A 25,638-nucleotide genomic window follows, 5' to 3' on the forward strand; every position below is an offset into this window, starting at 1 on the left:
TAGAGCGTGGTCGAAGGGGACAAAGGAAAGATAAACAGAGAAGCCTGTCACATATAAAGAAGGTATTACATTTAATCTTGCTCGACATTTTCTCATGGAACGCCCAAAAAAGTCTTTATCAGCTAAGTGAAACATTATTTGTTGTATTCATGGACTGAAAAACTAGGGCTACCAACAAAATGCAGTCTAATTTCATGTTCCTTTTAAAATTTAATCCAAAATAGAGTATGTTTACCACTGTCACGAAGTCTATATCTATGTTAAGCAATTATTCATAAGTTTTCCTGTAGATTTTATTTTGTTGAGAATAATATAACCCCCCAAATTCAAAACGTAAACTGTCACCTGTAGTAATTGGTATGATTTGAGGTAAAATCCGTCTTTCAGTGTTATTAACACAACTTTTATTTTCATGTTGGCTGTGCGTGCTCACATAGCTGACGCTGCCTTTTCCCCGCCCCTCACCTCCACAATCCCAAAACCTATCGTTTCCCACAAACGCCGCGCGATTCGTCGACAGGCAGTAGAGGGCGGACTGAAGTGAAGGGAGAATGAGTGACGTAACGCCGATGTAATGGGAAGAGGGAGAGAGGAAGAGAGTGAGTGAACTTGTAGAAAGTGTGGAGTGTGTTATCTGTGAGGAGTTTGAAGTACCAGTTCATTGAAATTGAGTGGTTAGTTCACACTTCACTGGAGTGAAGCGTTCATTTGAACGACTCATTCACGAGCTCCCCATCACTACTTGTGATAGCCTGCCCTAACAAAAGATTTCCCACAAATATCAAATTTGTGATGTTTTTTTTCCACTGTGAATTAATGTATGTTTCTTGAGATAACCTGACTGGGCAAACGATTTGTCAAAAATTTCACATTTGTGAGGTGTCTTTACATGTGAATTAATGTGCGTGTCTTGAGATTTCCCACAAATCTCACATATACGAGGTTTCCCTCCAGTGTGAAGTTTCTTGAGAACGCTTGAGAAAGCCAAAGATTACCCATAAATGTCACATTTGTTAAGTTTCTTTCCAGTGTGAATTAATAAATGTCTCTTGAGGTCCCTTGAGAAAGCAAAAGATTTCCCACAAATCTCACATTTGTGAGGTTTCTTTCCAGTGTGAATAAATCCATGTTTCTTGAGATAAGTTGACAGCGCAAAAAATTTCCCACAAATATCGCATTTGTGGGGTTTCTTTCCACTGTGAATTAATGTGTGTGTCTTGAGATTAGCTGACTGGGTAAACGATTTGTCACAAATCTCACATTTGTGAGGTTTTTCTCCAGTGTGAATTAAACTATGTTTCTTGAGATTTCCTGCACCAGCAAAAGATTGTCCACAAATCCCACATTTATGAGGATTCTTTTCAGTGTGAAGTAATACATGTGTTTTGAGTCCGCTTGACAAAACAAAACATTTCCCACAAATCTCACATTTATGAGGTTTTTTTCCATTGTGAGTTAATAAGTGTTTCTTGAGGTCCCATAAGACAAAAAAAGATTTTCCACAAATATGACATTTGTTAAGTTTCTTTCCAGTGTGAAATAATGCATGTCGCTTGACATAGCTTGGGAAAGCAAAAGATTTCCCACAACTCTCACATTTGTGAGGTTTCTTTCCAGTGTGAATTACTCCATGTTTCTTGAGATTGCCTGCACGAGCAAAAGATTTGCCACAACTGTCACATTTGTGGGTTCTGTTTGCAGTAAGTAGATTACCCTGGAAACTGACATTAACAGTTGTAGATAAAGTTCCATAATGATTTGTTTCCTCTGTATCATTTGTCATAATTGTGTTACCTTTGTCATTAGCAGACTTGTCTGCAGCTTTCCACGTTTCCTTGTATGAATTCAGCTTGTTGAGTTCTGTGACACAAACGTCTGGCTCACTATCCGAGAAGTTAGCGCTTTGATGCTCATCACTATAGCCATATTTTTCATGGTTGCCTGCAGTTGAGAAATGGTAGTTCTCACTCATTCTCAAATGTTTTTTCAAACTAACATTACTGTGAAATACTTCACCACACCACTTACAAACATACGAAGGTGGTTCCATACCATCAATGTGCATAAACACATGCTTTATGAATCTGTATTTTGAAGGAAAGCTCTGTTGGCAGAAATTACAGCTATATACATATAATTCCTTTTCCCACATACTACAGTTATATCGCGTGGCAACTGAGCAGTTCTTATCAACAGCCATATCTTCTGTATTGGTACCAAACTGTTGTGATGACTTCTCCATGTCTATCATCAACTCATCCTGGACCAGTCTATGGTGACAAGTTTCTTCACATGATATGCCACTGCTCCCACCAGTACACTGAGTCAATCTGAAGAGTAAGGAGGCGGATGTTAAATACTGATATACATACAACAAAGAAAGAATATTTAGGCGTCTGTAAATCCAGTACTATAAGAGAGAATTCATGAAAGTGCAGAAGAAATTACATATATAGTAACTGTTAGAGATTTAAAATTATAATATTCCACCAGAAGGAAGGAACTGATGAGGAAAAAATAATGATTAATCTGAGTCACTGCCAATTTGCTTTGAAATTTTTAGATGAAAATTAAAATAATTCACTTTCAAGTGTTACAGTCTTTTTAAAATACAGTGCTACAAAGTAACAGTTACACCCATTTATTAATTGTATAAAAAATTTCAGTTATATGTTTTAACTGAATAAGATTTAATTAACAGAAATAATTTTTAAATGTTCCTCTTCTATTATCTTAGCTCTGTAAATGGCTTTCCTTTGTCTGGAAAACACTTTCACCTTTGGAAATTTATTTCACCTAGCAAACAGTTTTTTTTGTTTGATTCCCAATGAGTCAAGAACCAGTGCAAGCATTATTATTTTGATTAGGTATCTTGTATGGATGTTAATCAGCTGGATAATGACTGTTCATGAACAATAATTGATGTCACATCAATCTATGGAAAAATGCGTACTGATGAATGAATGTGAATGACACACTTGCAGATGGTTTTAATCTAAGACTACGTTTTTGGCACTACAACTTATATGAAGCCTTGTACAAATGGAAATGCTGACTAAAAAGATTGAAATGGGTGTAAATTTTCCAGTATATTTGCAGTGAGCCTTTTTGAAAATTTTTACATTTGGTCACCTGACACTACAGAACACAAATGACTTAATAGACACACACATAAATACCACATCATCACCCATTAAACACTGCAGGTTGACACTACATATCGAGTGGCAGTGACAATAGCTAATGCATGAGCTACCCCTGTAGTATCTGGGTCCCATAATTCCACCTGCAGTTAAACCCTTTCCCACAGAACAGAAGTATGATGCCTTTCAGGTCTCCATGTGCATCATGTTGCACATGAAAGATCACAAACTACTGAAGGCATGCATGCTCCAGTGTTTACTTTTCCTCTGACTGTAACTTCTAACTTTTTTGCATTGTGTTTGGTATATAGTTCTGTTTGGCATGGTATCTGGTGAATTTCGAATGTTTTTAAACTCTTAATTGGGATCATACGGGTTTTTTAACGTAACCAGTATCGTTGTGTGTCAGATTCTAGAAGTTCACAACTGAATCACTAAACATTGTAGCTTTTTTAAAACTCAGTTACATGTACTTTCATACATATGGAAGTGAAGTAACAGAATATAAATAATGAAGAAAGAAATCAAAAATTATGCAAGTGAGGTTTCAAACAAATACCTTTCTATTTTTTAAAATAGTAGAAATAAAACTTACAATTAAAATTTTATACTATGCCAGTCAACCATAAAACAAACCAGAATAAGAACCTGAATTTCTGGAAAACTTCAACAATACATAAATTTTGATGGTAATTGTTTTTCAATTGTTTTAGAGACCTCCACGTAAGCATTGTGTAGGTACTGGGTACTTTACTTGTGTCATATCCTTAATCTTTACTGCCCAACATTTTTTGTGGCAGGTACATTCATAGACTACTGATGCAGTCATGATGGAAGCGCACATGTATTTTAACAACACACATACTACAGCCTGAAACAGCAACACTGCACATCTGCATGGATGTGTTGACTTAGCTGCTGCAGCTACATACAGCGCCAGTGGCCACGTAGTTTGCCTGGCTGCCGCTAGAGCTCGGAGGATCACGCTATAGTTTTAACTAAGCGCGATCCGCTGGAAAAATGCAGGATGTGGGCCCCATGTTGGATTATCAGCACACTACTTCCTGCCGCGCCCAGTTATGAGCTAATTATTTCCAGGAAGTGTGACGTATGGCGCTCCTCTTATCAGTACTTGCAGCCAGCTGAGCTGTGTTCTGACTACTTGTACTGGCTTTATATAACGAGGCAGCTGCATTTAATTTAAGTCGAGGCACCTGCATGTTTTACACATCCATGCATTATTATTATTGTTTATTCATCTTATCAATCATTATCTCTGCAGGAGTTCCGATTCCAGGGAAGGTGGCTGGGTTGTTTTGAATATTTATTTATTAATTTTATATACACTTCTACACATTGATCTTGCCAAAAGCCGAGAAGTGATTGTTCTTAGTGTTTTAGCTCTCTGGGTTACTCTGGGATGCTCTCTGGGAGAGTTTTGTATTTATTTTCTTGACTATATCTTTATCTCTTACCTTTAATTTTTAATATTTTATTTTCTTTTATATTATAAAGTTGCTACGCATCCTTATCTATCTCGTGGGGATTTTTTTTTAAATTTTACTTCAACTTTCACTTAAAATTCTTATCTTTTAGATTAATTATTTATTAATTACAAGTGGGGAGAGTGAGTGAGAGAGTGAGGGGGAGAGTGAGGGGGAGAGTGAGGGGGAGAGTGAGGGGGAGAGAGAGTGAGGGGGAGAGTGAGGGGGAGAGTGAGGGGGAGAGTGAGGGGGAGAGAGAGTGAGAGAGTGAGGGGGAGAGTGAGTGAGAGAGTGAGGGGGAGAGAGAGTGAGAGAGTGAGGGGGAGAGAGAGTGAGAGAGTGAGGGGGAGAGAGAGTGAGAGAGTGAGGGGGAGAGGAGAGTGAGAGAGGTGAGGGGAAGAGAGGAGAAGAGTGAGGGGGAGGAGAGAGTGAGAGAGTGAGGGGGAGAGAGAGTGAGAGGGAGAGTGAAGGAGTGAAGAGAGGGAGAGAGAGGGGGAAGAAGAGAGTGAGGAGAGTGTGAGAGGGAGAGGGAGGAGGGAGTGAGGGGGGAGAGGTGAGAGGAGAGAGTGGAGTAGGAGAGGAGGAGAGGAGGAGGGGAGGAGGGGGGAGGAGAGGGAGAGGGAGAGGGGAGGGGAGGGGGAGGGAGTGGAGGGGAGTGAGGGGGAGGGGGAGGGGAGAGGGAGAGGGGAGAAGGAGGGGAGGGAGGGGGGTGGGGGGGGGAGAGGGGGAGGGGAGGGGGAGGGGGGAGGGGGCGGGGGAGGAGGAGGGGGAGGGGGAGGTGAGGGGAGGGGGGAGGGGAGGGGAGGGGGGAGGGGACAGGGGAGGGGGAGGGGGAGTGGGAAGGGGGAGGGGGGGAGTGGGTTTGGGGAGAAGAGGGGAGTTGACAGGGAGGGGGAGGGGGAGGGGGGAAGGGGAGGGGGAAGGGGACGGGGAGGGGGACAGGGAGGGGGAGGGGGAGGGGGAGGGGGAGGGGGAGGGGGAGGGGGAGGGGGAGGGGGGAGGGGGAGGGGGAGGGGGAGGGGGAGGGGGAGAGGGAGGGGGAGAGGGAGGGGGAGAGGGAGGGGGAGAGGGAGGGGGAGAGGGAGGGGGGAGAGGGAGGGGGAGAGGGAGAGGGAGAGGGAGAGGGAGAGGGAGAGGGAGAGGGAGAGGGAGAGGGAGAGGGAGAGGGAGAGGGAGAGGGAGAGGGAGAGGGAGAGGGAGAGGGAGAGGGAGAGGGAGAGGGAGAGGGAGAGGGAGAGGGAGAGGGAGAGGGAGAGGGAGAGGGAGAGGGAGAGGGAGAGGGAGAGGGAGAGGGAGAGGGAGAGGGAGAGGGAGAGGGAGAGGGAGAGGGAGAGGGAGAGGGAGAGGGAGAGGGAGAGGGAGAGGGAGAGGGAGAGGGAGAGGGAGAGGGAGAGGGAGAGGGAGAGGGAGAGGGAGAGGGAGAGGGAGAGAGAGAGAGAGAGAGGGGGGGGGGGAGGATAGGTCTGAGATGACAGGAAAGCAGCTACAGCTTGAGGTCCACTGGACAAACGGGATATGGGAGGGGGTGGGGGGCGAAGGAGGGAATGAGGACTCCTCCCTGTGCTTTGGCTAATTGTATGTGTAGGGGCTCCTATTCCAAGTGCAGTTCAGATTCATGTCATATTTCACTGATATGAGCCTCTGCTACCTCCACTCTCATGGCCAGTGCTCCATCAACTTTCATGAAGTTGACACTGCCCCATGCATCTCACGTCTCTGAGCCCATTACGTCATATCATGATACTACAACTAACATGTATGAAGTGCTGCATAGTTAAATTGTTTAAAATGCCTGTCCATCCAGGAACTATGATAATTTCTCCACACTCTCCCTTATTTTGCGAGGGTATACAACGAGCTGCACTTCTTTCAATTTCTTTCGTGTCCCACACCACACTGCAATAGTCCACAAGATAATAGATAAGCATAATGTAAGCTGGTTCTTTTGTAGACCTGTTACGTTTTCCAAGTGGTCTGCCAAGGAATCAGTCTTTGGTTTGCTTTCTCCAGAGCATTATCTATAAGGATGTTATGATTTAATTTATCCATAAGTGTATTTCCTATGCATTCAGTTGAGTTCACAACTTTTAGGTTTGTATGATTTATCGTGTGAATGAAATTTAGCGCATTCCTTTCCATACTCACATGGTTGACTTCATACTCTTCATTATTTACAGTCAATTGCTATTTTCCACATCATACACATATCTTATCTATCACTCGACAATTCGTTTTGATCATCTGATAACTTTACAATAAGGTAAATGACAACATAATCTGCAAACAATCTAAGAGAGCTGCTCAGATTGTCTCCTAAATCGTGTATGTAGGTCAGGGACAACAAAGGACCTATAACACTTACTTGGGAAACGTCAGATATTAATTCGATGACTTTCTGTCAGTTATTACGAACTGTGACCTTTCTGGTACAAAATCATGAATCAGTGCACACAACTACGATGATACTCCAGGGGCACACAATGTAATCGGGAGTCACTTGTGAGGAATTGAGTCAAAACCCTTCTGAAAACCATAAATATGGACTCAATGTAATGTCATCTGTCCTACTCAGTCATTACTTTGCGAGAATAAAGAGCTTGTTGTGTTTCACAAGAATTATGTTTCCCGAATAAGTGTTGGCTATTTGTGAAAAGTGTCGTCTTCAAGGTAATTCATAATGTTCAAACAGACTATATTTTCCGAAATCCTACTGCAAACGACGTTAGTTGTATGGGCGTGCATTTCATCGGATTACTCACATTCCCTTTCTTGGTTTCTGGTGTAATTTGTGCAACTTTCCTGTCTTCGAGTACCAATCTTTCTGCCATTGAAGAGTTGTATATGACTGCTAAGTATGGAGCTACTGTATCAGCATATTCTGAAAGGAACCTGGAGGCATTGCCTCTCTGAAGTGTTAAGCTGCTCCACTATATTTATCCTGAGACGGAATTTAGGAAATCCGTCTTCAGTGACTCGCTTTAGTAGCACTGTCGTCAATAACTTTACCATTGTTATCACGCAGTGAAGGTATTAATGCACCTTTACAATTGTGTACTTTACATACAACCAGAATTTCTTTGGGTTTACGATCAGATTTCGAGACAATGTCGTTCTGGAAACTATTAAAAGTCTCTCTAATTGATTTTGCGCTAAATTTCGAGCTTCTGTAAAACTTCGCCAATCTTGTGGATTTTGCGTTCTTTTAAATTTGGCATCTGTAATTCATTGCTTCTGCACCAGTGGTCTGACCTGTTTTTTGTCAGTACCACATTTTATTAATTTGACGCGTATCTCTCAGTTATTACTCATTTGACTTTAAACCGCATCTGGACTAAGTTTAGAAAGACTTATCAGACGGAGTCGAAACTGTCTCTTCGGAATGTGTCAAGCGAAATTTTACCTGCTATAAGGGTGAATTTTGCATTTATTTTGGTGAGTCTCGATGTTACAGTATTCACTCTTGTGAACTCTTCATGGCTCAACAACATTGTGGTCACTAATCCCTGTTTGATCAGGGCTATTAAGATGTCAAGGATGTTTTCGCAAGTATTTACACTTTGAGTGCGCTTCTGTACCCATTGTTCAAAATAAATTTCAGAGACACCATTCAGTACGGTTTCGGACGACGTTTTATGCCTACCACTGACATTAAACATTACCACTGACATTAAACATTTGCTTTCGCCAATATATCGAGGGTAGTTTTTCTTCCAATTATTCGCAATATTACGGACTGTAATGGTAAAGTTTTGGCCAAGTTTCAAGTTTAAACAATCTTTAGACAAACAAAGGAGATTAGTGAGTGTAAACGTAAGCTTCCGCGTCCGTTGTTACAGTCAATAAAATTCTTCTGGGTTTGAAGCCGCATTGCCAACTATAAAATTTCGACATTTCGGCGACTGTTGCAAGACGTCTTCTTCAAACCCAGAAGATTTTTACTGACCAAGATTAGTGAGTGTATAAGATTGGCGAATATAAAATTGCATGTGGCTGTGGGAAGGTTTATATTGGAACAACGATAAGAAATGTCAATACCCGCTAAACGGAACACAAAAGAAACTGTCGACTGGGATATACTGACAAATCAGCTGTAGCGGAACAAGTTTTTAAAGACGGTGATCATGAAATAAAATTTAGTGAGACAAGCGTGTCAGCCAGGACATCTATTATTATGCATGTATGTATAGGAAAGCTAGAGAGATTCAGGAACACCACAATAATTTCAACAGAAAAGAGGAAGGCTTACAGTTACACAGGATACGGTGGTCGCCTTTCCACCAACCATTTGACGATCGATTACATTCGATGGAGAATAATGACGCTAGTCAGAGAGACTTATAGTCGGTCCCAATTGAACGTATGTTGGTGCCCTCTATATGAACGAGAATTCCACTGTCTGGCAGCCATCATTGACTCACCTCCAAAGATATTCCCGCAGTTGGCAACGAAACGCCAGGAAGTAGTAGTTTTACAGATCGAAAACGGCCCAGAGCTTTTAACTCGTCACTACCCATAATACCTCAAAGGAACTATCTACTTCAATTTCACTACAAGGTAAACTACTTCCACCAGCGATGAACACTACACCAACTGTATCTCATCTGTTCTTTGTGAACATAGTTAGGTCTCTTGAAAAATTTCAGCGGAACTTATTTCCATACCTTTATTGTGGTTGTATCTACCCTCTTTCGGTGTTCTACTTGCAGCCTTTGAAACTGAAGCCCTTTCTGCATTTACCTGAGACCCGCTAACCTAAAAAAAAGCCCCGTCTCCTCTACACATCCCCATACTTATGGAACTGCTTCCTTTGTGTAGTTGACTCCTGACCCACTTAGCAAAAAATGCATGGAAGGTTCATAGAGTGACAAATACAGGATTGTAACTGTACCAGCAGTAGCAGTTCCACATAGTGCAGGTAAAATAACCGAAGTTCAGTCTTAAAGACTAAACAACCTACTTCTAGAGTATACAAATTGTGGTAACTAAATGAAATCATAGCTCAATTACGACTGTTTACAGCTTCAGCTGGTGAAGAGAATGCTGATCACATAAACAAAATATTATCGATCTTACTTGAGCTTTGAAAAATATGCATCGTCGAGTAATTGTGGAGAGAGTCGTCCACGAGCTTTACAGATCTGCATGCAGAATACTTCTGATAATACAAGAAATGGATTATGCATGGCAGGCTGATCTCAGATACGCAAGACTACTTAAAATCAAATAATGGTTTCAAGTACATTCTCACGGTCACAGACACACATTCCAAATTTGCTTGGGCCTTACCTTTGAAAGTAAAGACAGAGAAGGAGGTTTGAGAGGTTTCTAAACAATTGTTGCAGACAGGACTAACTCGACTCCACAATAACCTGGCGGAATATGTTGGAAGTGAATCTTACGACAGGCATTTCAAAGCAGAATTGGAATGTTGGTTAAATCACTATTCAACATTCTCCCATTTGGAAACTAGTATTGCCAAATGGTTGAACTGGACCATCAAAAACCGGATGTGGAAGCAATTTAATCTTCAACGTATGTGCAAATGGCTGAACATACAGCCACAGATATTTGACAAATATAATCGCATTATTCACCACAGAATTAATAACAAACCTATTCATGTCACAAACGAACTACGGGATAGCTTTAAACCCATTATGTTCCTCATAGAGCAGATCGTAAGATGTTGAGGGAACAGGGTTTTGATGAAATGGCTTAGTTTCTCATCGAAGCTCAACAGTTGGGTAACACTCGCAAACTGCTATGTAATACGAAAAGCAAAGCTCAAACCATGCAGTAATGTGACGAGTGCTAGGAAATGTATCAACAAAGTTGGAGGTGATATTCTCGAGAAACTGCCATCAGAAGTTTGTATCTCTGGATATAATTTCTGTGGAGCTGGAACAAAATTGAAATAGCACCAAGATTATGGTGATAAGGGCTTCAACGCATTGGAAAATGTGTGCAAAGAGCACATCATCGCCTACACTACAAATAAAGATCACCATATTGCACACCAAATATTCACTGATAAGTCTGCACAGGTACGTCAAGGGACGGATATTCATGGAGGACAACCAATTTCTGCATATGCTGTTGATAAGGCAATGTTTGCTCGAATTTAAATTGGGTACTGGACTAACCTTCAAGCAATACTGAATGCATCTCACTGCATACTAAAGAAGAAGAACTATGGGATGTTTAAAAATTTGGTGACAGCTCCAAAAGGTTCCTTGAGGCAGAAAGGAAGGAAATGAGGTGTTAAAACGCCCAGGTTCCTACCTATACCAAAGACATCTGGTGGAATAATTCTGGCTTTGATACCTACATTTGCTGGGCTGTCAGCCACTGGTTTCATTAGCTAGGAGAGCTGATATATTTCAAGCACTAGAGAATGCCTGAAAAAGTGAAAAGTAATTACAATCAACTAAAAGGCATAATATGACCATGGAGTCCATCGCTATAGGTAAAGGCCTCTATTTACAATACAGAAGATGGCTTGGGTTGTACATTAAAAAACGCCCACAGCAATGGTTCTGGAAAGAAGGATTAAAAGCATAGATCTGCTTAGTCTCGTCAGAAAATTTAAAATCATGAGATTTTACAGCGCGTTTATGTAGGATACACTGCCTGAGACAATGTGCAAAACCACAAAACGTGGAACAGGAAATTTAGATGTTATTCGAGGTATGGAGCTCTTGGTGATTTTAGGCCACCTGAAGAATTGTGTTGTCACTTCACCAATAGGAACCAGCTGTTGTACAATGTTCGACGCTACCATGACTTCAGTTCATACCTCTGAGGATATTTCTGACTGATATTTTTCATGAAAATTGCATAAAAACAAGCAGTATGCAAGTCTCTGCATCATTTGAAGCTTTGATGTACTGACGTTCACTCTAATCCTAATTGGGCTAAATTGAACGCAAACTACTTTCCTCCAATATATGAGCAGGGGGTAGTTACGTACAGCATTGACTGGCTGGAAACACACGAAACCATAGCTAACGTCACTGACTTAAGGAGACAAGTCGATGTAGAACTGAAACCAATTGTAAAACCCTTGACGAAAAGGGAGCTGAGATGCCTGGAGCGAGAGTCCATATGGTTAATGGGGATAAAAAAGGCAATGATACAACGAGCATTCAGGCATCCCGTTTTGCTGGATAAATGTGTCTGACAAATCCGAACCATATAAACCTAGAGACAACTTTGTCTTTGAACACTTCCTCTAGCAAATGTGGCAGATGGCCTCTGAAGTCCCAGATGTATGGACTACAGGATACCAGAACTCCAGCAGATGTATCATCATGATTGTTCAAAATGTGGAGAGCACAGCTCCACAAGCGAAACACATTGCTGCATGCCTCAGTCCACCAGGGAACAGAACATGCTACAGTAAACTTTAAGTGCATGGTACGGAACATATTTCGCCGGTAAGGATAACGTTTGGAAGATACTTTACGTGGTCATCACAGCTGTGTAAATGTCGTGAGAGGGGGGGTAAAGCCACCAGTTGGCCTTGGAAAGCTGCCAATTGGATCTGCACTCAGGTGGGATAGGAGTTGGCAAATGGATAGCACACAGAAATTGATCACTTGAGTATGTGTCAGAGGGAATGGGCCATTCAAGATGATGAGCGAGCTGGACAGTGCAGAACGAGAAGTTCAAATGGTAATAAATGTGGTTGGAATCTGAAAGGAACGTGAGTGCTCCAGTGCTTAGATATGATTCAGGAAGTCAGCTAAGAGGGAACCTCTTGGACAGGTTCTCCCAGAGCACCAAAGCAGATGGTGGGCATTGAAGTCGCCAAGCAGCAAAAAGGCGTGAGGGAGCTGACCAATGAGCTGGAGTAAGTCCGACTTAGTAACAGCAAATGACGGAGAGGTGTAGAAGTTATGTAGAGAAAAGGTGAAATGAAGAAGGAAAATGTAGACTGCAACAGCTAGCAGTCGAGTGTTCAATGAGTTGGATGACCAGCATGGCTCCCTGGGGGAACATCACAAAGGACAAGAAGGAAACATGAGCGATCAAAGGGGTTGTGAGGACAATTTTCTTCTTGGAAGCAGAAAACAAGCGGACACTGCAATTCCAAGAGCAGCTGTAACTCCCTCCTTGTTGGATATAATGCCACGAATGTTCCATTGGAGAAGAGTGATAATGGGGAACGATAATTGGGGAGGAGGGAACAAATGAAGGTTAGTCACCTTGGTAGCTGCTGAGTGCCAGCCTACAAAAATCCACTGCTACAGGAGGCAGAGGCTGGAGAATCCTGTTCCATGAGCTCTGCAAACATATTGGCATTCTCCCTTTGTCAGCCTGTGAATTCTATGGCAGAAAACCAGTAGGCAGTGGGCACCAGCAAAATGGAGGTCAGCCATGTGAGAGTATATGTTGCAACACCACTGAAGACAATCTCTAAATCAGGTAAGGAGAAAACAGTTTGTTTTTGTTTGAGCTCTTAGAACTTTCTAGTTGGCAGATGAAGACTGTTTTTAACTGTAGAAAGTCTTTTGCAGGAGTACTGCTTTTGTCCTTTCAGCCTGGCAGTTGTGTAACAGGTTGTTTCACCACCAGGGGCAAAGATCTGATGGCTTGTTGCGCAGCTGTAGGAGCAGATGGGGATGCTACTGTGACCTGGGTGACTTCACTACTGCAATACTGAACTTGGGGTCGCAAGTCTGTGTGGGCATATCCACCATTATGCATAGCATAGCAAAAACAGTACTGTAAATGCCAATCGTAAAATTCACAGATTTTGACTAGCTAAAAACCGTGAGTGACAAAGTGGAGTTTGATGTCTACCACTCAAATCTCCTATACAGCTTGCTTGTTAAGACACATGGGAAATTCAAGGTATTACAATTGATACAGCAGAGAGGAGGCGGCAAACTGCTGCCCTCATAAGCATCTCTGCCAAGAGTAACACATTTGGCCATGTTTTGACAAGATACGTGTTTTATTATAATGTTGACACTTGTAGGAACTCGTCTGGTTTGTAATGTACGGTTGGACCGTGACGACTACATAGCCTGCCTTAATCTTTGAAGTAAAAATTACTCAGTAAGGCCATCAATCATCAGAATGTAAATAATAAAAAATACCTTGTGAAGAGTTCAGTGTAAGAGGGTTCTCCACACGAACAGGATAGTTCTGTATACAGGGTGTTACAAAAAGGTGCGACCAAACTTTCAGGAAACATTCCTCACACACAAAGAAAGAAAATATGTTATGTGGACATGTGACCGGAAACGCTTACTTTCCATGTTAGAACTCATTTTATTACTTCTCTTCAAATCACATTAATCATGGAATGGAAACACACAGCAACAGAACGTACCAGCGTCACTTCAAACACTTTGTTACAGGAAATGTTCAAAATGTCCTCCGTTAGCGAGGATACATGCATCCACCCTCCGTCGCATGGAATCCCTGATGCGCTGATGCAGCCCTGGAGAATGGCGTATTGTATCACAGCCGTCCACAATACAAGCACGAAGAGTCTCTACATTTGGTACCGGGGTTGCGTAGACAAGAGCTTTCAAATGCCCCCATAAATGAAAGTCGAGAGGGTTGAGGTCAGGAGAGCGTGGAGGCCATGGAATTGGTCCGCCTCTACCAATCCATCTGTCACCGAATCTGTTGTTGATAAGCGTACAAACACTTCGACTGAAATGTGCAGGAGCTCCATTGTGCATGAACCACATGTTGTGTCGTACTTGTAAAGCCACATGTTCTAGCAACACAGATGGAGTATCCCGTATGAACTCATCATAACGTGCTCCACTGAGCGTAGGTGGAAGAACATGGGGCCCAATCAAGACATCACCAACAATGGCTGCCCAAACGTTCACAGAAAATCTGTGTTGATGACGTGATTGCACAATTGCGTGCGGGTTCTCGGCAGCCCACACATGTTGATTGTGAAAATTTACAATTTGATCATCAGAATCGAGGAAGTACAGTACATACTGACGAAACTAAAATGAGCTCCAACATGGAAATTAGGCGTTTCCGGACACATGTCCACGTAACATCTTTTCCTTATTTGTGTGTGAGGAATGTTTCCAGAAAGTTTGGCCATACCTTTTTGTAACACCCTGTATGTGATGCTATAAGCAGTTGAGCTTGAGAATCACAATACATCTTCAGAAGCAAAGTTGTATTACATAAATGGGAATAGGATTTCACAGGGCTTGCAACTGCAACACCACCTTTCAGAATAATGCACACATTAACTGTAGCAAAGGACGGAGCACCTCCAGTACATGATACCATGAGGAACCGAGGTGCAGTTGGGAGGGTCTTCAAATCTTTAGCCTCATTCTGTTTATGTTTAGTAGACACGCACTAAGATGGCGAGTCATTGCAAAATAAATAAATAAATAAATCCCCATGATTGCCAACATCTATAATGGCATGCTCCTTCCAACTGGGGCACCCCCAGAGGGGGGGATTCACCCCACCCTAAATGACTGTTCACACCTCAGGTCACACCCCCCGATCTCCTGACAGAGGGACCAACTGGGATTTGGGAAGGTAACAGCTTAGGCTGTTACCCATTCCTCGGCCTGGACTGTATCAGAGTGTATGTGCGAACCCTACCTGTTGACCTGGAGCTTGGAATTATGCATTACCTTGTCACCTGTAATGCGTCTAATGAATGGGCCAGCCTTCAGGAACACACCGGGACGAAGGAGAAACCAAGAGATTGAGGATTCACCAGCTACTTAAGATTCTTCTTGATGGTGGCCAATACACTGTCACCACTACAAGCTTGTGTGCTTCCTGAGCACCACTGTGGCACAGCATTGAAAGAGCTGTTCAACACTATATTCATTAATCTGGAAGGCCAGGAATCAGCTCCAATTTTTGGATATATAGCCACTCACCCTTCATTCTTACTTTTCTATTGCAGTGTATTAGCTTGGACTCATCAAGATGAATCTGTTGAACTTCAGTGATTTTCATGTGACATTCTGAATTCAGCGCAATACAGCTGCTGACATTCCACCTGAACTTTTATTTACCTGTACAGATATTAGATGTTTGCTCTATTTACCTAGGAACAGTCACATAATGGTTGTTGCAAAGAATAGCATTACTGACCATACTGCCTTGTAATGTTGTTGCTTATCAGTAATACTGAGTAATTACAGTAGGGCATTTTATATCTGAGGTACTTTCACAAGTAATAAAAATTTATATTTCTCAAAAAGTTCTGCAGTGAATTATGAAAACTTACCTTGCACTATCAGATGTGTATCTTGTTGAGGTTTCCACCTGAAATATATGAAGAAATTGCCTGTGACTTACAACTGATGAGACAGTAAATAAATGTAATTCAATTAATGCCCACCAACATGAGAGTGGTCCACAAAATGCTGTAAGTGAGGCTTGAAAATGATATTAAAGAGGATATGATAAACTGTTTCAGTTAATGAAACAGAATGTTAGTAGGAATTCACTCTCCATTTCCTCACTTTGTCTTCAGTACTGTAAATATCTACACAAGCCAGTAATTTGGTTGTAGCCATACTTCCTACTAGACACTTCACAAAGAAAAGTGACCAAAACATCTTTCATCTGTCATGTACTTATGTCTTATGTAAGATTGTCATTAATTTTTTTTTTAATTATGAAAAGTGACCGATGAATCGATCATCGTGACACATTTGGGCCTTTGTGCTCTGGGCAGCCCAGACCAACTTGCAGAGGTGAGAAGTGACTTCTAACCCCAACCGTAAGTTCACACTCAGAACTACATACACACTTGGACCATTAAATATACAAACATTAATAAATATTGGCAGACTCAAAATACTTTCAGACATTGTAAGTGGACAACAAGTTAAAATTGGCATAACAAAAAAGCACATTCACAGATGAAGAAATACCACATTCAGAGAACTATAGATTTTTCACAGAGAACACAGGGAATAAATTCGTGAAACTGCTCCAGCTCTGCATTCATAAATGGCAAGTCTATTTTGCAATCAGTACCAAATTTTTTATTACCTCCAGAAAGACTCTCTCCCTGCAATAATTCAATATTTAGATGAGAGGTACACAATAATTAATGCACATGCAATAATAAATCAGGGTAACAAGGACAATGCAGAAAGTAAAACAGTCCTGAGAACAAAATTGGGAAGCATCTGATGAAGTGCTAGAGGAAAATACACAAATTTTATTAAATTTTTATCCTAAGACTGGCACAGGATGGAGATGAGAACATTTTCTGCCTAAACTGCTGTTAAATGTATTTATTCACAACTGGAATTTTGACTTATGCCATTCTCCAGTGACATTTTACTATGAACTACATCAAATTTATTAAATGTCATACCTAGTGCTTAGGGAGTGGATATTAAGATGTGCAGTATGATATGACTGACAGAAATTAGTACATGAAGTACTACCATTGTCTGGACATACAGATACGATGACTCCTGTCTTGTAATGAATATGCAATTTGTGAACATGGCTAATACAAGAAAAGTATTACCTCAAAAAGAATTATAAAGGACTCAGATGTCACACTGGGCTACCACTTGAGAATTGTACAGCTGCCAAATTAATTTTGAATAAATACATTCCATAACAGTCCAGGGAGAAAATGTTTATGTCTGCCTGACTGTGGATGTAAGAAAAAAGGAAAAGTGGTAAGAAAAAGACATTTAGCTACACTGCTGGCAGATAACCCCCCACCCACATACACCACTAAAAAGATATGAGGTCAACAATAATATGATTTGAGAATATCAGATAGCTTATGTGCCAATAACGAAGTAAAATTCCAAGAAGGTGATTTCCAGAGTCGGACATAGATACATGTTGAAATTGACTATTATCACCGAATCATGAAAGTAATATTCCTGGCCTGTAATAACAGATAGCCATGTTCACAGAAGATTAAAAAAAATTCCACGAAAAGTTCAAGGAGAAAACAACACTAACAATTCCAAAATAGGAGATATATCAGAGATAGCTTACGACAGGATGGTCCTCTGAAGGGCAAATTCTTAAGGACTAAAGGAGCAAAATACTATTGGAATACACCTGCAAAATTTTAGAAGGCTTATGACTATAAAGCAAGACTGCTTTTATTCAAACTTCTTAAAGAATCTGAAATACAGAAGACAACACGGGTCCTCTTAAAAGAACTACAGTCTCATTTGAGATACCAACAGACTTTAGCCAAGGCAAAGGACTAACTCCATTCTTCTTTCAGACCATACTAGAAAAGTGAAGATTGAACAGATGGAGCAGTTGTCAGAATCCAATACCAGAAGTTGAATACTACTTGGTTAGAAAATGGATGTCAAAATTGTCTATTCAACTATTGTAGATAATTTAGCAATACTCGCTATGTAGAGAAAGCACAAAACAGAGAGAAAGAAAAATGGTAGGAGAAGCATGACTACTCGTCTCCTCTGGTAAGAAGCAGTAGTGGGTAACAACAGGACAGCAATATCCAAATCAAATACGAAGTATCAGTGGAAGAAAAATTTTAGGATCTATGAGAAGTCATGTAGCCAAATGGTGGGGAAAATGGAGCCACAAAAGGTAGACTATGAAAGATGGTCTTTGTATTTCTGTTAACAGAAGATGTTTACAGTAAAAATTCTTTCTCCAAAATTGCAGAACCTCCAACTTGCAAGACAGTCATTTGGCCAGAATACAGATCTGCATCACAAACACTAATTTTAGAATCAACAAATAATAGTGAAAATTATGAAAAAAAAAGATATTAGGAAACAGATCACCAGGACAAACATTTAAACTCAGAAACAATACAGAAGTATTGATAAATATGTAGGAAAATAACTGGAGACAAAATTTGGCAAAGATGGCTAATGAATCTTATCATACTAAAAAGAAAAACTGTGCAGCAGTACTAAAAGCTTCAGAAAAGAACTCCTTGGCTTACAGAACTGCACCAAGACCTACAAGAAACTTGTATAAAGAAGCAAGAAATTTAAAACCAAATACAGAAACAGAATTGAGTTGATAAATATCCCACAGCAAAATAATTCCAAAAAGAGAAGATAGAAACTGGATGTCAAGTGAGTGGAAACAAGAAAGTGTATAGATGAAGGAGTAGTATAAAGAAATGTAAAGCCTTAGCTGGCCTGTAATTGAGAAGGGTAATAATATATAATATTGTTCCACATTTCTAGTACCATCTTAGTAAAGCACAGCAATTGTATTTGCACTGCAAACATATCACAGCAAGTAGGTCAAAGTGTCTCTGTAAATATGCAAGGAACAGTATTTCGAGTGTTTTGTTAGGTTACAGCAGTGCTCAGAAATACTTTGCAGTTGTGTTATGCTGTCAGTACTGATTGCATGCAGTCAAAAAGAGCAACACATGTATGTGCCACTCCAGCAACAGCTTCATGCTGCTGTGGTTACATATCTAGTGAACGAGCAAGATCATACAACAATTTAAGTATATATATATATATATATATATATATATATATATATCTGTGTGTGTGTGTGTGTGTGTGTGTGTGTGTGTGTGTGTGTGTGTGTGTGTGCACGCGTGCGAGTGTATACCTGTCCTTTTTTTCCCCCTACGGTAAGTCTTTCCGCTCCCGGAATTGGAATGACTCTTTACCCTCTCCCTTAAAACCCACATCCTTTCGTCTTTCCTTCTCCTTCTCTCTTTCCTGATGAAGCAACCGTCTGTTGCGAAAGCTTGAATTTTGTGTGTATGTTTGTGTTTGTTTGTGTGTCTATCGACCTGCCAGCGCTTTTGTTTGGTAAGTCTCATCATCTTTGTTTTTAGATATATTTTTTCCCACGTGGAATGTTTCCATGATCCAAAATTCACCTCTTTTTTCTAAAAAATTCTTTTCAGACCAAAACCGAACTTTTTGAGTGCCTAAGCCAGAGCCTGGATCTAAATTCAAATGTTTGACACTGAACATTTCTCATTTAACATTGAAACACGAACAAATATATACTTAATATTTTGCTCTGGTGAACTATATTCCTCGCACACCAAGAGAAATGCCAATAATCTGTTATCCATTGGTACTACCTTCCTGTGAGAGTAAGCTAACGACTGTAAGGCAGTATTTAAATTCACATTGATACAACTTTTGCACTAGTACCTTTGAGGAATTGTAGGACTTTTCCAAGGTCAATGCCATGATAGCAAGTAGAATTTTTGTCACACATTTAAACATACTCATAAACTCATTGATGAACAAAAGATGAATAGGGCCAAAATAAGTGAGGAACAGAAATAAACAAAGGATTCAACAAATGAAATATTCTAACTCTGCTGACCATTCTCTCAAAAAACCAGATTCATAGCTAACTGCTAATTTGTCACTTTCCAGCTATAAAATATTATTCACAAATATTACATAGAAAACCACTAAAATTGAATTCAACACTAATATATCAATTTTTATAAACACTGATTACAATAACACTAAATTGTACTACTGGTAAGCCAAAACTGCCACAAGCATAACAATACATCAAACTGTACTGTGAATACCTAATTTGTCTGGAACTCAACTGGATCCAGAGTATCTAAAATTTGACAAACTACTCAATTTGACCACAGCTAAATATACTCCACACTTCCATCACAAAAATACAGCATATTTTACACTAAACCCTTACCTTTATCCTTAGTGAATATGTCTTAAGTAGTTTCTTTGACAAATTAACTATTATGCAGTATGAGATCAAGATACGTCCACTTCAACTGGTTGTAATTCATACTTGGTATGTGCTACATAGTAACCAAAAACACCATGTAAATGAGCAGGAAATTATTATCTCACCTGGTATGATACACTTGTTCGTATAGAAATATTTTCTTGTATTTACTTATTTTGACAGTTGCATATGATGGCAGTTCATGTTTTCACTGATATTTAATGTAATATTTATCTCAGAATATTTCATAAGGTTCTACAGTGATCAGCATGTGGAGGTGCTTATCTCAAGCCAGGCTTCACAAAATCCTCACTAGAGTACCAACTAATCCAGAAGGTACATTGAGGAAGGAGGAGGGGAATATACAAAGACAGCACATGAGACACTGGAACTGCTCCGCAAAACTTACTTTCCTCAATATGCTCTGGCTGATAACGTAGACCAGAATGTGACCCCTGAAAGACAATGGTTCTCAGGCACTCGAAGAGAGGACTGGGAATTGGCTAAGGAGTGTGTCAATTTCAGTAAAATCCAGTGGGCAGTGGGAACATTCTAACTGGTCAAGCAACCTGGCCCACACGGCATCTTTCCAGCTCTCTTGAAAAAAGTAGGAGAGAATCTTGAAAGAGTCCTGTGCAGGTGATTCAGGGTTAGCCTAGCAGCAGGAGCCATTCCCAATGCCTGAAGGGCAGTGAAGGTTGTCTTTATTCCAAAGTCAGGGAGAATTGATCATAACAAGGCAAAAGGATATGAGACCAATCAGTCTGGCTAATGTACACGTTGGGGAGAGGAGGTTAACTAGGGCTCCTCTGCATTCAAACCCCAACACATAACCAGGTATATCAAGTGAGACAGCTCTCCATCTATTTGTTGGGAGGGTGGAGAAAGGACTTTGCTTTCAAGAAATAGCTCTCTGCATCTTCCTGGACATCAATGGGGCTTTTAGTAATTCAACCTTCCATTCCATGGTTAGGGCAGTGAAGGTGCATGATCTACTGACCCCTATATGTGGGTGAACTAGGGCCACACTTAGTGGAAGAAGGGTAGTGGCCTGAATAATGAATGAAATGGTAATTAACGCTACTAGAGGTTGTCCACCAGGAGACGTTTTGTCCACTTTGTGGAATCTAGTGGTGAATGAACTCATTTAGGAACTAAATTCCAGTCAATGTTTTTGCCAAGGATAAGCAGATGACCTTGTCATAGTAATACTTGCCACAAGGTGCACTTGACATTGTGGAAGACTGGTGCATTAAACAGGACCTACAGGTTAATCCTAAGAAGACTGTTGTACCAATCACAAAGAAGCATATCCAACACTCAAGTTGGAATGTAAAGCTTTTCAATGAAACCCTACCTGTGAAGGGGATGGTGAAATATCTAGGGGTAATCTTAGATGATAAACTAACATGAATTCCTCAAATTAAGATTATCTGCTCGAAGGCGAATTGTACTCTAGTGAGTACCAGAATGGCTTGTGGCAAAAACTGGGGCCTAAGACCCTGAAGTATGCACTGGATGTACACCACAGCAGTTACACTTAGGATCTCCTATGGGGCCTTAGTGTTATGGAAGAAAGTAGAAAATCAGGTTGCAGCTAAGGAGTTTGCTAAGGTGCAGAGACTGGCCTGGTTAGCCATAACAGGGAGAATTAGTAGTACACCAACTGCTGAGATGGAAGCCATGCTGGACATGCCTCCACTACACCTTTGGGTTTAGATGAAGGCAGCAGATGGTGCATACAGACTCAAAACTGGTAAAAACTCGATCTCAATGGGATATCCAGACACACACACACTAAAATAGTGAGTGGGGCAAATATAGGAATGGCTGGGGAAATGCAGGCCGACTATATAACTCCAACTGCTTCACCAAGCCTTACAATATAATAATTGGAAGCAGGGAGCAGTGAGAAAAAACAGTTCAACACCATATGGGTAGAAATCAAACCAAGGTGCTGGGGTCAAGGTGTCTCGGATTCAGCGAAGACTGGAAGGCATCATCACTCTAGGAAAACTGGCCTTGGTATCCCAAGCTGAAATTACTGAAATCAGGGCGTGTGTGAAGGAGAATATACATAGGTGCTACAAGGACCGTAGCATCTATATCTATTCAGCCAGGCAGCCTTGAAATCATTGGTAGCTCCTGCAACTAGATCTAAGATTATTGTAGTATGTCGCAGTGCTCTGGTGGAGGTAGGGGAAGCAATAGGTTAAACCTAATGTGGGTCCCTGGCCACTCAGGGATCGGTGGCAGTGAACAAGCCCAAAGACTGGCCAGGATGGGGGCAAAGACTCCATTCATTGGATCCAAACCTGTCCTTACAATCACCATGACTATGATCAAACTAGGACTACAGAACTGACTTAGAATACTGGAGCAAGGTCTATAAGCAAAAACATGGTAAGATAATGATACCAAAGCCTTGTTTTAAAAGAAGCTCTATAATCCTAGGCTTGAACAGGAAAAAGATTAAACTTATGGTTGGGATGATGACCAGCCATGAGAATTTCAAAAAACACCTACATACCACAGCAAGAGGGGCAGAAATGTTGGGGGCAACTAGAAGGGGAGAAATTGTGTCTAACGAAGAACTGGTAAAGGGACTCCTTGCACTACCTAAGGGCACTGGTTGGCTTTACTAGATACACAGGGAGCAATACCACACTAACTGTTTCAGTGCGGGCAGTGCCATGATAGATCAAAGCTGTTTTAGCTTCCCTGTCAAAATCAAACCAAATCAATCATCCTTAGTGAATTTGTGTTTAGGTATTTTTTTGACAAATTGACTATTATGCAGTGAGATCAAGATGGGTCCAGTTCAATTGGTTGTGATTCAAACTTGGTATGTGCTACATAGTAACCTAAAGCACCATGTACACGAGCATAAAATTATGATCTCATCTGATATGACAAACTTGTTTGTACAGAAATATTTCCTTAGATTTGCTTATTTTAACAGTTGCATATGATGGCAGTGTAACATTTCTTCACTGATATTTAATGTAAAATTAATCTTAGAATGTTTGATAAGCCTCAAAGTGAACATCATGGGAAGGTGTTTATTTCAAGTTGTTTAGTTTCAACAAGAACAATGTACTTTCGATCACTGTTATTTCCATTTACTTTTGTAAGATGCTTTGGAGGTTTTAAATAAGCAGTGCTGCTGTGCCTCATGCTCTTTGGTAATATATTTGTGTTTCTCACACAGTCTGGGCTGGTGAACAGTTTCTGTTAAGCCTGCGTAGGTTTTGACAGTAGTTGAACTGAAGTCTCTGGGCAGCCAACCAGTTGTGCGATTTAAGTTCTCTAAAATTGTATGGACGATATGATTTTGAGCAAAACTTGAGGATTTTCACATTTTCTCATTGTTGTATGTTTTTGTGACTGAAGAACTTTCACTTTGTGCAACTGATAGTTCTGTTTTGTGTTGAATTTTGATCAGACAGTGACACAGCATGAAATGGCTCTGAGCAATATGGGACTTAACATCAATGGTCATCAGTCCCCTAGAACTTAGAACTACTTAAACCTAACTAACCTAAGGACAGCACACAACACTCAGCCATCACGAGGCAGAGAAAATCCCTGACCCCGCCGGGAATCGAACCCGGGAACCCGGGCGTGGGAAGCGAGAACGCTACCACACAACCACGAGATGCGGGCCACAGCATGAAAGATAAACTTATATTGACCCAAAGTTGGAACTTAGATTTTAGTTCTGATTTCAAAGTAGCTCATGTAACTGGGGAATCTGTCAAATATTCTTAATTATTCACATAATTGAACTGCATTATCTTCAGTCTGAAGTGTTCAACCTTGCTATGTGAACCTATATAATTCAATTTAATGATTTTAAGTATGGCTATTTCTACTTTTGTGTCTTACATTGACAGTATACACCATTCAATTTAACTTTGCCACTGTGTTTATATTTCCTTATTATTTAGTTTTCACTGCATTTAAATTCCATTTAAACTACTTGTTTAAGTATACATTAACTATTGCAATATATACCTAACTTCATACTTTTAGATGTTGCTTGACTGACAAAATATAGTGTAGACAGCTGGTGGTTTTAACAGGGTAGATACTCAGTGGTGGATGGCTGTGACCCATGCATGGGACTGTAGAGGTACATTCCAACATCAGATTTGGTCACTAGCCTGAAACTTAGTACATCACAGGACCAATTTCAAAACATTAACATTACACATCTTAAATGAAATTTCACTGTAAGGAGTAAGCTCACAGTGTCAGTAGCTGGACTTATATCTTCATCAGTGACTCTACTGGCACACAAATTGAAGGTAACAGATACAAGGCCAAAAATTCAATTTGCTCTTCCAAAGTTATATTATCATGGAATATTGTAATGCAGTTCCTCCTTTCAGTACTGGCATAAACGTCAAAATGACAGATTTTGAGATGATCAATAACTGTTGATTTTATACTGTGCAACCACTTAATAGAAAAAAGGCACCTGGACCATATGAGATGGCTGTATAATACTGCTCATATTACAATGAACTTCTTCCTTCTCTAACAGCAGCATATCATATGTCTCTGAGCCCATAAAACTTTCCTAGTGATTGGAAGGAGGCACCAGTCAATCACATTCTCTATCTGTGTCACCTGATAGATGCACATAATCATAGCAAAATGAAGCATGTGCATGAATAACGCTGTAGGCCACATTTTGGAGTTTTTAGGAAATCAACAAAAACCATTAATAGTAATGTAATAGCAGATATGTGTTGTTTGAAGATGCAGACTGTTGAAAATACTTGCTTTTGCTTTTTAAAATTGCACTAAGGGTAGGTTTTAGAAAATAGATAACTATTGTAACAGAAAAACAGTGATATACAGCATTACTGCAGATCACTCTGTATTCTACTGTAATGATCAGGTTGCCTAGAATCTGAAAGTTTTAAATAGGTAAATTATAACAAGACACAAACGGATTTTTATTGTACACTTATTACTTTGGTATTAAAATAATAGAACATGAGTTTGTTATCAAGTTGAGACCCAAAGCTGGCACATTACACTCATATTGTACACAATGTTTTTTATAAAATGCCTGTATTTTGATTCCATGTATTTCGTCACATCCAATAGATCACTTTTATTCTCCTTACAAGTTTCAGTACCCCATTGTAGAGCAACAAAAAGCAAAACGCAACAGAATTTCTTTTACTTCATGTTCACACCCACGTTTCAAAATGAAATGGCTTCCACATGGATGAAGCATCCTTATGCCTCAAGGATCGTCACTGCATAACTTCAACCGGAGCACACCAGTAATTTTCAAAGCATGTGGT

At 40.4% G+C, this 25,638-nt stretch overlaps 1 protein-coding gene across 2 annotated transcripts in view; it reads right to left on the reverse strand.

The window, feature by feature from the left end:
- Positions 1 to 733: 733 nt before the first annotated feature.
- LOC124553977 (zinc finger protein 43-like) overlaps positions 734 to 25,638 on the reverse strand; it is a 115,282-nt gene continuing 90,377 nt past the window's right edge. For both annotated transcript variants that reach the window (XM_047128002.1, XM_047128001.1), the window contains 2 exons: positions 15,873 to 15,910; positions 734 to 2,330 (listed from right to left, as the gene is read on the reverse strand). In XM_047128002.1, coding sequence (XP_046983958.1) covers positions 992 to 2,330; positions 15,873 to 15,910 — 1,377 coding nt within the window. In that variant the 3' untranslated portion in view covers positions 734 to 991. The remainder of the gene's footprint in view (positions 2,331 to 15,872; positions 15,911 to 25,638) is intronic.

This window comes from Schistocerca americana, chromosome 11, assembly GCF_021461395.2.
Source record: "Schistocerca americana isolate TAMUIC-IGC-003095 chromosome 11, iqSchAmer2.1, whole genome shotgun sequence".
Taxonomy (NCBI): Eukaryota; Metazoa; Arthropoda; class Insecta; order Orthoptera; family Acrididae; genus Schistocerca; species Schistocerca americana.